Raw genomic sequence first — 12,586 nt, forward strand, 5'->3', positions numbered from 1 at the left:
ATTGTCACCCACTAACTGAGAAGCCGTCGGTCTTGCTGAGTGTTATTTGAACCGAAGAGAATGGACTGTTTTGCCCATGTGTAATGATAGTTTGTTATCGGCGAGCCATATGCAGATTTAGCCTAGTTCCGAGCTGAGGGTTTTTTCAACCTGCAACTTGTTCTTGTCAGAGACCAGCAGGGCTGAGTCGTCTGCAAATGGGAACAAGTTGCAGTCACAAGCTGACGACATGTCATTTGCATAAATTAGGAACAGTAGCGGTCCTAGTATGCTTCCTTGTGGAACACCACAGCTCACTGAGGGGGGGGGGATAGAGTACCGTTTACCTCCACCATCTGTTCTCTCCCCTCCAGGTAGGATTGCATCCAGCTCACTGATAAACTATCAAAACAAATTGCTTTTAGCTTGTCAATCAGAATGGAGTGATTGACAGTGTCGAAGGCCTTTTGTAGGTCCAGCATGACCATGCCGCAGTATTTGCCCGCGTCCACCACTTGTTTGATGTTGTCATTCAAATAGAGAAGGCATGCGTCAGTGCCAGTGGAGTGGGATGTTCTGAAGCCAGATTGGAATTCGTAGATTAGATTTTTTTTTCCGCCAGGTACTTTTCGACCTGTTCGTAGACAATTTTCTCCATGACTTTCGAGATGGAGGTAAGAATAGAAACAGGGCGGTAGTTGCCTGGGTCTAATTTGTTGCCCTTTTTGTGCAGAGGGGTCACTCAATTTTGAAGTCCTTGGGGACGTGTCCCTGTTTTATGGAGAGGTTTATTATGTCTGATGACCATGTGTGTGATGTGTGTGAAAAGTGTGATGTGTGTGAAAAGTATCATCCTATAGATTTGTCACTCATTGTTGCTTGACAAACAATCTCAACAACCATGAAGAGTATTATCCTATATAATTTACATTATATGGGTGCAGCCAGCCATACAGACTACTGAAACAGCTATGGGTCTGCTGTGTTAGAAAACTACGCTGTTAAGATGGACATGTCAACAAAAACTGAACTTACTTTCATTCGCCCTCTCTGGCTCGTCACTCAGCAAGCCACTGTTTGCATCGTCCCAGGTTAGGATAAGAGGCACATCATCATCAGCATCCATTCTTCAACAGCAGTGAAAGGCTACAAGGACCCCGAATAATTCCACCGTATACTCCAGCTCTTTAGCTAGCTTTGCAACACTTTCTAAATAGCTGTAGCTAGCTAGCCAAGTAGGTTAAGCAACTTTGGTTACGTTTGAATATACATCTAACGTGATCAGCAGTTAGCAAGAGATCGTTCATTGAACATATACAATAGCTACAATAACTAATTGCGTTAACGTGTGTGCCTAGCTGGTATGTTTGCTCGCAGCATTTTTTTTTAACTATCCTGGAAGTGCTGACATTGATTCAAGTTCAACTGGCTCACTGTCACTCACGACGAAGCTAGCAAACTCTCTCCTGTTGTGTCTGTCTGCGTCCATCACAACATCACAGCAAACCAGACTGTTAAGCAATTAAAATAATATAGTATGTGGTCTTAAATCATTGAATTTATAGTTAGTAACCAAATATCTACAACATTGAATAACATAATACAAATAACGGTATCGATCATAATAACGTTACACCGCTGGGTTATGGTGGATGCTAGATCACACGGGGTCACCGGTGTTTTATTGGGGATCGTCAGTGTTTAGCAAAAGCCGCAAGTCGTCATACTTTTAACCTTAAAGTGGTTTTGTTTATAAGCCCATCCTTAACCGTAACCACCATCGTGACCTAAAAATATAAATAAATGTAAACATTTTCTTCCGGATCTAGCCTTTTTCTTTTGCGACAATAAAACACTTCACGCAATGTTGTCGCAAACAGCTTTTCAAAATAAAAGTTGGAATCCAATATAATGTTGAAGAAGAAGAAGAAGAAGAAGAAGAAGAAGAAGAAGAAGAAGAAGAAGAAGAAGAAGAAGAAGAAGAAGAAGAAGAAGAAGAAGAAGAAGGATACAAAAAATAACCTAGCAGCAGCCCCACACATCACATTCAATTACAATGTTAAAATAAAGCAGCGGCGTACTCACTTAAAGCACAGTCAACACAAACGTTTATGCTATTTCAGAGGCACTGGCGTGTTTGGTCTATGATGTTGCCAGGTTACCTAGACAGATGGTTTCTTAGCAACCAACATGAAGACATGAAGAAAAAGGTATTTCAACAAACTGAACAGCGGTTTCAATAGTTAAACGGTGTTGAATCAACCAGTGGGTGGCTGCTACTGTAGGTACGTAACTGATGCTATTTTGTTAATGTTAGCTTCGTGTTCCTGCCAGGGAGGACAGTTTGTTTATTCAGTTATGAAAATAGTATATAATTATCTGACTCCCAAAATTATTTAAAGCACTGTGTAAAGGTGAATACGAACCCATTTTAAGAATATGGCTATGATTGATGAACAAGACGAAAGTCTTTCTCTGGTCTGCATCCCCTTAACAATTGTGTGTATTGAGTCGTACTGTATTGTACCCATTCTGCAATTTGTTAATAAAAATGTCAATCAATCAATCAATCCAAGTCAATATTTGGTAACATGAACCATTAATGTAACGTTAGTTAATGTTAGACGATTTGAACATCTGATCTGATGTCATAAAGAATCTGCAGCTGGGTGGCTAAGTGGCGCAGTGGGCAAGGCACTCGCCACTAACGCAGGATATGCTGGGTTCGAGCCCAGCTCTCGGCGTTGCTACCAGCTTGGCTGGTCTACAATTGGCAGTGTTAGGGGTTGGGAAGCTGGGTGGGTGGGGATCGGACGTTTTGGACAGCGACTCCTACAGGTCGGTTGGTGCGCCTGCGCAGCAGCAGAATCAGGAAGCAACGGGGGCGGCGTGTCCCTCCCGCGTGATTTCGAAACCTAGCCGCATTTCTGGCAGACGCTCTCTGATTGGCCACTGACGCGTTTGCCCAATCGCGTGACGAGCTGTGTGCCCATTTCCACGTCAAACAGCCTGCAAACTACCTGGCGTTCTATCGCCATGCTCTAAGACAAACTAACCTTAACCAACTTCGAAAGAGTGCCTAAGCTTAACCGTCGAAAGAACTTGCCGTCACGCTCTAAGACAAACTCTAACCTTAACCAACTTCGAAAGAGTGCCTAAGCTTAACCAGTGTAGAAACAGGCGTCGGCCAATCAGAGAGCGTCTTGCCAGAAATGCGGCTAGGTTTCGAAATCACGCTGGAGGGACAGCGTCTATATTAAAGGCAGCCCAAGAGTGCTTCCGCATTCGCCTGATTGGCCCCGGTAACGCACGCAATGCGCATTTTCTTTTTTGCCACTGCCTAATCGCTCGCGGAAATGGAATACATATTTATCCAAACGATTTCGCGAGCCCAGCTGTCACGTTATTTCGCGCGACTGTACATTGTAACGTTAACACAGCCCAGCTGTCAACTGTACTTTGTAACGTTATGTTATTTCGGGCGTTTTATTCATAACAAACATTGACACAATTCCGCCAACACCCATTAGCCGGTGTTCTATGGACACACATGCAGCTGTGGACAGCGGGTGGTTTAATTTGGCTGAACAGTTTTTGAGACTGTTTATTTTAAAGGTATAATTCGTAATGCTGTCAAACAGTGACCTCTAGGCAAAAGAGCCCTGCTTGGTATTGTGCTTTTCTTTTTACTTTTGAATTTCTCCAGACCTCTCTTGGTAGAGCCTCAGGTGTGGCTAGCAGTAGCAACCACTATACCCACTGAAATCCAACCCACACATCATCAGACAAAAACAAAACATGTAAACAAAGCTGTAAACAGTACCATGTTACCATCTTTTTTCCTAGATGCCGGCTGCCGCTGTTTGACGACATTACAGATTCTACCTTTAAGCAAAACTGTTGTGGTTGAAGTTGTTCAGAGAGTGGCGTATATTACTGTTATATAAACACAATTCTAGTGCTTAATGGACAGCACTCAGTCAGTCAAGTAGAGGATGTTTATCTGGAGAATACATTTTCTGGTACAGATAGGGTTGAAGAGTGACCCTGAAGCATCTGTTTGAGTTGTCAGCGGGTTATGGGCGGAATACATTTGCTAGCAAGTGTTGATGACCAAAATAACCTCTAAAACACTGCTAGAATACACAAGCAGTTGTGTGATGTGTGACATCTCTGAACACAGTGCTTTGTCACCACCTGTCAATCTGTTCTGTTATTCTATGCATAGCAAAACCTATTAATATTACATATGTGTTGGCGTAATCGTGTCAATGTTTGTTATGAATAAAACGCCCGAAATAACATAACGTTACAAAGTACAAAGTACAGTTGACAGCTGGGCTGTGTTAACGTTACAATGTACAGTCGCGCGAAATAAAGTTATGAATGCCCGAAATAACATAACGTTACAATGTACAGTTGACAGCTGGGCTGTGTTAACGTTACAATGTACAGTCGCGCGAAATAACGTGACAGCTGGGCTTGCGAAATAACGTCAGGCTAATGCGGAAACACTCTTGGGCTGCCTTTAAGGGACACGCAGACCCTCACCGCTGAGATATCGCCAGGTGAAAAGATGCGACAGCTGCCTCCTCGTGTACCGGAGGGGACACGTGATTCAAGGCTTCGTCCACATTGCAGCCGACCTGTGGGAGGCATGGCCTAACAACGTTCGAGACAGGGGAGGGGTAGAATTGGACAATACGAAATTGGGAAAGGGAGAAAAATGGGGAGAAAAATAGTAGATAAAAAAAAGATATCTGCAGCTGCTCCATACAGAATTGGGACAGTAAAGTGAATTTTCTCAGAGTAGTATTTTGTGACCAAATTTGTCTATACAACTGTCTACAATTAATGTCCCATTAATTTGTCTCCAATATAAAATAGGCCTACTAGTCTTAATTCTATAGTGTTTAGCATTGGGAGAGACTTTCATGTTTGTAAATTGGATTTACCTGTCTTAGACCATAGGAATAACACAAATTCTTAAACTGATTTCCTGATAAATATGATGTGAAATAAGATAGCTTAAATTATTTTTCATCTGCCAGTGATAGCATGTCTGCAGAGGTGACATATTCGCTGGTAAAGGATGCCAGTCCTCAGATGCTGTCCCCCAGTCCTCAGCAGAGGGCCAAGTTACATCAAGAAGATTCCCTGTCCCTGGAGACACAGCGTATCTCTCGCGTGGTGGAAGATTGCATCAGTCGGGTTGAGATTGTGGCCATGTTGCCTGCTGTGTCGACTCGCCTGGACAGCCTGTCTAGTAGGCTGGGCAAGGAGCTAACTGCAGCACTGAAAGAACATCAACAGCTGGAGGGGAGACTGGAGAGTCTGAGCCAGGGGTCTGGTGGTGGAGAGGAGGGAGAAGTGGATGAAACGGAGCAGAAAGAGAGGGCTCAGCGAGAGAGGGCTCTCCAGAGCTCCTTGAGGAGTGTGTTGAGGCTATTCAGAGCCTGTCCGGCTGCTGCTCTTGTATTGAAGGCCGAGGTAGATGAGGGAGGTGCGGTGAGTAAGGATTTCCAGTGTCTAGTTGGGGGACTAAAGGAGCTCCACAATGCGCTGCTGGAGAAGCTGTTGACCAGCGTGGATGAGGAGCGAAAGAGAAACCACTACATACAGGAGGAGTCTTCACGGCATGACAATAACATGGGGTTTATGGTCTCCCTGGAAACAGAGGTAGAAGCAGCCATCAAGGACAGAGACACGGAGGTGAGGCGCTAAATCACCAAATCATCTGTTGAATGTTGAATGAGAGTTTGACTTTACAAGAAGGTGTCCTATGTATTACTGTAGCCTATAAGTACTGCAGGTAACTATAAGATTTATTCTTCTTAGGAGCGTGGGATAATGGATGGATTATCCAATGGGGGGTCCGGGAGGGGGGGGTACAAGCTAGAGCATATGTGTAGGGTATTAGATAGCAGTTATTGGGGGTATATCCTGTATAAGACATTTAACTATATGGTGATTTCATTGGATGTGCACTGTTAATAATATTGTGTGTTGTCATGTTTGTTTATATGTTTGTTTAAAAAAATAATAATAAAAAAAAAAAATGTATTCTTCTTCCTGCTCCTTTTGTCCATGGAATGATAATTATGATTGTGTAATGAAGAAACTGATTGTATGATTCTATGTGGCAAATAAATACTCTGAATCTCATTCTCAATCTGAATTAGGTTGGCTATACGTACAGTGGCTAAACTTTGAAACAAAACCTAAGCTGGATTACTTACTTTTGACACTCCTCACTTTCTTCAACCTCGCCCTCTGTGTCAGATCTCTAAGAAGAATGATGTCATCAAGTCCTTGAAGAGCACTCTGCACCAGGAGAAAAAGTCCTTCGAGGACTTTGTGTCACGGACACAGCAGGATGCAGAGAACCAAAGCCAGTCGGATACCAAGACATCGGAGGGGAAGCAGACTCTCATGAAGGAAGAGATCAATAAGCTTAAAGTTCAGCTCAGCAATCGGATCCAGGAGAACTGGGAGACACAGAATGTACGCTGCAAGGTAAGCCTAATGTGAGGGATTTGGCACAAAATAGTTTTTTTTTATATTTCCATTCCTCAAAAGAGAGATATGCTAATAGTATTTTATAGATTTGAATGTCAAAAATATATTATAATCAAAAGTGTGGAAAGGTGAAAGTGCGCTATAATTATGTAAATGTTATGCTCATTTTATGCCTATGTCTATTTTATATCTACATGCTCTTTGGGCTGCAATTCTTGTATGAAAGGTGCCATACAAATAAAGTTTATTATTATTATTATTATTATTATTATTATTATTATTATTATTATTATTATTATTATTATTATTATTATTATTATTATTATTATTATTATTATTATTATTATTATTATTATATGATAGAACACACCATGAATTGAAACTGCCTTGAACCGCCTCAGATGTTTTACACTCCCTCTTCTACCATGGCAGAAAAACAACAAGGTGAGGGAAGAGATAGAACAGTGGATCCAAAAGTATGACGCTGACATGGGAGAGACACAGGTAGAATCTCTGACCAATTTGTTACCTTTACACCAAAACCAAATTTTCTGATAATTCTATTTTTATTTACTTCCATGTATGTCTCAATCCTTCTCTCTCTCTCTCTCCTGTCGCTCTTTCACTCTTTTTATATTCAACTCCACCCCACCCATACCCAACCCCCACCCGCCGCCAATTACTACCACTTTTCAGGCCGAGCTGGAGGAGATGACGCCGCTCTACGAGGAGGAGAAAGAGGCGATGAGGCAGATGGAGGAGGCGTACGCTGTCCAGGAGTTTGAGTACAGCCAGATCCAGGAGGAACGGCTGCTGAAAAAGGAGAGGATGGAAGAGGAGGCAAGATACCTGGTCCTCAAGACCAGTGCTTCCGTGGTCATCCAAGCCTGGTGGAGAGACTACTGCGTCCGCAAGGGCAATGAGAGCAAGGGCAATAAGGGCAAGAAGGGAAAAGATAAGAAGTCCAAATGAACCACCGAACTCCTCTCTGAGGTCATACAGGTACCCAGCTGGACCTTACTTAAAGTCCAGCAGATATATGAAAAATCTTGCACTTTACGATAGAAGCATGAAATTTGGCACACTGTTAGAATATGCATTCTCTGAATGCCAGATATATGTAGTTAGGTAGTTGCTAGCATGTTATAAATGTTACCATTTAGTTCTCTGAATGCCAGATATATGTAGTTAGGTAGTTTCTAGCATGTTATAAATTTGACCATTTAGTTCTCTGAATGCCAGATATATGTAGTTAGGTAGTTGCATGTTATAAATGTTACCATTTAGTTATCTGAATGTCAGATATATGTAGTTATGTAGGTTTTTGGAAAATGGTTGCCATGGTTACCAGGGGACAAATCAGTGATGGCCCTATAGCTAAAAATCTTTCTTAGGGCATAATTCTAACAGTGTGCCAAATGTCATGCTTTTATCAAAGTGCACGATTCCCTCAAATATTGCACCTACTGTATCTACTGGGCTATTACACCTAATATACATTGTTAAGACCCTATAGTAGCCATGCTAATAGGTCACCCACTTGATTTGTTTGGGAAATAAACTACTACAGGGTTTCAGCTGGGTCTTAAAAAGTCTTAAATTTAATAATACGAATTTTAGGCCTTAAGAAGTCTTAAAGGTCTTAAATATGTTATATATATTTTGATAGGTTTTAAAAATGTATTGTATTAGGACGTTACTTCTCTATCATGCTTAATGTGTTTGGGGGCTAATGTCCGGGCTGCAAAGCAAGTAATACGGTAATAGCCTTTCAGCTATCACCTCACCTCTGCCCACTTTAACTACCTAGGATGGCTCACTGCCACTCAGGGTCGAATCAGCGCCGCTCCGCCCTCGCTCCGTCCTTGGGTGCGAACTCCCCCCCTCTCCCCCCTCTAGTTTGTGTACACACTGCAGTCTTGATGCACTCCGGGTTTTTGTTTACGGTTTGCGTTTTGAGCGTGTAAGCTGCCGTAGCGATGATGTCACGCTCTAACGTCAACACAGGAAGAGTTTTAACACACGGTGGTGGAAACTGGATGCTGATATAAAGAAACAAATAACCAATAAATATGAAGTTATATTTGAACCTCTGTTGTCAAGCCTTGTCAATATAACCCACCCCCTTTTTTCACAAATGGAACTGGTGTCGTGGAGTCCGCTTTGAGCGTTTTCCAGGGTTAACGCTAAGCTAACGTCTAACGCTAGTTAGCTTAGCCTATTTATTACTAGTTAGCAGCTAACATTAACCCATGATTGGAGACTGGAGCAGATTGTCTGGCGGAGAGAGTGGACTGGAAGTTCAGAGTACATGCACCGTAGTTGTTTTGAAAGCTCGGCTAAAGTTGATGGCGGGATGGGGAAGAAGGGAAGGAGGAGGCTGGGAATGCCGAAACATTGTGGTGGTCCTGTTGACGAGTGGAGTTTGGGCGAAGCTGGTTGTAGGACTTGCGGCTTGTGTGCACATGTTGACGAGTTGATGGTGTGGGATAAGCCGTATCCGAGCCCTGTTTCCCCCCAGGGTTTGAGGTTGGGAGCCTGAAGTAGGCGTAGGAGTGAACGAAGCCTGTCACCGTATTTGGGCCCTAGTTCCCCCCCAGGGTTCGACATCGGGAGCCAGGGCGGGTAGTGCAAGCAAGTGCGACGGATGGGAATGGCCGTAACGAAGGAGAGGGGATGGATAGTGATATGGAGAGTAGAGTAGGAGAGGAAAACGAGGGAGAAGGGTGGGAAAAGGTGGAGAAAAAGAGCAGGGAAAGTGGGGGGAAGGGGCATAAGAGGAAGAAAGAGAGGGAAGGTAGCACAAGTGGGTCAGACGGTGAGGGTAGAGAAAAGGATTTTACAGAAGGGTTGAATATAGTGGTGCGATTTGAGGGAGAAGAGGGAGTTAGGAAAATAGAGCTGAGACAGCTGTCAAACTTCATAAGAGAGCAGTTAGGAGAGGTAAGGTACGGAAAAGTGTTGGGGGATGGGAACTTGTTTATAGGGTGTGTAAGTTTAGAGCAGGTAGAGAAGGTAAGGGAAATGAAGAGCATTTGCAAAGTTAGTATCTATAAAGTAGTGAGAGTAGGGGAGAAAAGGGATGGTGGTTGCAAGGGGGTAATTACTGGAATTCCAATTAAGGTTAGTATAGAGCAGCTGGTAGGAGATTTGAAGAGTGATAGACATAATGGGAAAGTTAAGAGTGCAGAAAGGATGGAGAGAGGGGCAGATAAGATAGAGACGGAGACAGTAGTCATTCAGTTTGAGGGTAAGGTTAGTCCGAAAGAGGTATTTTTAGGGTATATGGCATATAGGGTTAGGGAGTTTGTGCCGAAACCGTTGAGGTGTTACAGGTGCCAGGAGTTTGGACATATAGCCAAGACATGCAGGAAGGAGCTGAGATGTGCTAGATGCGGGGGGGGGGGGGCATGACTATGGGAAATGTCAACAGGGAGTGGAGCCGAGGTGTTGTAGTTGTGGTGGGAAGCATAGTGTAGCGTATTGGGGTTGTGAGGCGATGAAACGAGAGGTAGTGGTCCAGCAGGTGAGAAGGGAAGATAGGATATCATATGCAGAGGCAGCTAGGAAGGTAGGACAGGGAAAGCATGATAAGGGACAGGGGTTTAGAGAAGGGCATTTGGCAGTAAGGGTAGTGCAGGAGGATCAGGGAAAGCAAGATAGGGAACAGGGTTTTAGAAAAGGGCATTTGTCAGTAGAGGAGGTACAGGAGGAGAAAGAGAGGGTGTGGGGGGAGAAGTTGAATATAGTGGCCTTTGTGGCAGGAGTAGTAAATGCAACAATGATGGTTAGCAGTAAAACAGATAGGATAAAGTTAATAGTTAAAGTAGCAGTACAACACATGGGTATGAAGGGGTTGACATCGGGGGAAGTAGTAAGAGAGTTAGAGAAGGGGGTTGTTTTGAGTGATCAAGTAAGAGAGTTAGGGAAGGGGGTGGTGAGTGATCAAGAAGGCCAGAGTCAGCCCACAGGAGGCAATGAGTGACTCATAGATTAGGTTTGGATAGGGTGGCGATGTTAGGGATGGGTTTTTTGTTTTGTGTGTTATGGGGTTTATTGGTTTTCTTTATTGTTTTCTTTTATTTGCAGAGTCTTGTTTATCCGTCCAGTTTTCCTCGCGGAAAAAAATAATCTACGAATTCCAATCTGGCTTCAGAACATCCCACTCCACTGACACATGCCTTCTCTATTTAAACGACCACATCAAACAAGAGGTGGACGCGGGCAAATACTGCGGCATGGTCATGCTGGACCTACAAAAGGCCTTCGACACTGTCAATCACACCATTCTGATTGACAAGCTAAAAGCAATTGGTTTTGATAGTCTATCAGTGAGCTGGATGCAATCCTACCTGGAGGGGAGAGAGCAGATGGTGGAGGTAAACGGTACCCTATCCCCCCCCTCACAGTAAGCTGTGGTGTTCCACAAGGAAGCATACTAGGTCCGCTACTGTTCCTAATTTATGCAAATGACATGGCGTCAGCTTGTGACTGCAACTTGTTCCTGTTTGCGGACGACTCAGCCCTGCTGGTCTCTGACAAGAACAAGTTACAGGTTGAAAAAACCCTCAGCTCAGAACTAGGCAAAATCTGCATATGGCTCGCTGATAACAAACTATCATTACACATGGGCAAAACAGAGTCCATTCTCTTCGGTTCAAATAACAAACTCAGCAAGACCGACGGCTTCTCAGTTACAGTGGGTGACAATATTGTCACAAGGAAAGAAGATATTACCTACCTGGGTTCCATCCTAGAGGCAAATCTTTCCTGTGACAAAATGGCATCCAATGTAATAAAAAAAAGTCAACCAACGAACTCGATTCTTGTACCGGATCTCCTCACTGGTAAACAAGAATACCCTGAAGACTCTGGCAGGAGCACTCATTCAAGGGTACTACGACTATGCTTGCACCTCATGGTACCAAAGCACCTCAAAGGCGCTAAAAACAAAATTACAAACATCTCAAAACAAACTGGTCAGACTACTGCTTGACCTTACTCCTAGAACCCACCTCACCCCTGCCCACTTTGACAACCTAGGATGGCTTAGAGTAGACGACAGAGTACAGCAACTTGCAATGGGCCTGGTCTACAAGATACACTACACGACCAAGGTACCCATGTACATGTCAAAATACTTCCCAAAGGTCAGTGAATACCACGATCACAACACCAGAGGGAGCTCCACAAATCATGTTAAACCCAGATTCGGCTCAAACAAGGGACTAAACATGTTTCGCAATTATGCCACATCAATGTGGAACGCCCTACCCAAAGCTGTAAAGGAATGTGAATCACTACCCACTTTCAAAAACACTCAAAAAACACCTACGGGAGACTGCAATTCTAAACTGGCCCCTGTAAATGTCCTAACACAACCCCCTCCAATGTACAGTAAAAATTACCAAGTATGGTCTTGTCAATATTCCAATGTACAGTGTCCCCCACCCATCCCTCCTACCCAACCCCCCCCCCCCCCCCCACTCCTACCCAACCTCCCCCCCCCCACCCACCTCCAATGTACAGTACCCCCCCCACCTACCCAACCTCCAATGTACAGTTTCTACGTCAAATGTATATACTTTTTCTCTGGACTCTTTTCGTATCACAAACAGTACTGTATGTGCAAATCTGGTATGTCATAAATGTATAGATGTAGCAGTACTGTCTATCTGTATGTCATATATGTCATATATGTTACGATGAATTGAAAATGGGGGACCCTGATGTAAACAAGACAAAAGTCTTTCTCTGGTCTGCATCCCCTTAACAATTGTGTGTATTGAGCCGTACTGTATTGTACCCATTCTGCAATCTGTTAAATAAAGTTTTCATTCATTCATTCATTCATTCATTCAGCTAATCGTATGGAATTACCTTTCACAGTAATCATACATCGTCAAAAAACGTATGACTGTGTGGCCATGAAATAGGTATTCAATTCTATTCAAAGTGGTCTTAAAAAGTTCTTAAAAAGTCTTAAATTGTTGAAACCGGCAGGAACACTGTACTAAACAAATACATTGGTTTTATGTTCACATTATATATGTTTGTCTTTTAAATGTCTGGTATTTAACAAATACAT

The 12,586-nt window shown here is 43.3% G+C and overlaps 2 protein-coding genes across 3 annotated transcripts in view; one reads left to right on the forward strand and one right to left on the reverse strand.

Annotated features, from left to right (window-relative positions):
* tpcn1 (two pore segment channel 1) overlaps positions 1–1,732 on the reverse strand; it is a 63,730-nt gene extending 61,998 nt beyond the window's left edge. For both annotated transcript variants that reach the window (XR_014620179.1, XM_084323423.1), the window contains exon 1: positions 1,015–1,732. Coding sequence is in view for 1 of the 2 variants with exons in the window: in XM_084323423.1 (XP_084179549.1) it covers positions 1,015–1,105 (91 nt within the window). In the remaining variant the exon portion in view is untranslated. The remainder of the gene's footprint in view (positions 1–1,014) is intronic.
* Positions 1,733–1,996: 264 nt separating this feature from the next.
* On the forward strand, positions 1,997–8,518 carry drc10 (dynein regulatory complex subunit 10). Its single transcript, XM_084323643.1, has 5 exons — positions 1,997–2,264; positions 5,031–5,691; positions 6,262–6,495; positions 6,931–7,002; positions 7,195–8,518. Exons 2-5 carry the CDS (start codon positions 5,038–5,040, stop codon positions 7,468–7,470), a joined length of 1,236 nt encoding a protein of 411 aa, XP_084179769.1. The 5' UTR covers positions 1,997–2,264; positions 5,031–5,037; the 3' UTR covers positions 7,471–8,518.
* Positions 8,519–12,586: the final 4,068 nt, after the last annotated feature.

This window comes from Notolepis coatsorum (assembly GCF_963971535.1).
Source record: "Notolepis coatsorum genome assembly, chromosome: 10".
Classification (NCBI taxonomy): Eukaryota; Metazoa; Chordata; class Actinopteri; order Aulopiformes; family Paralepididae; genus Notolepis; species Notolepis coatsorum.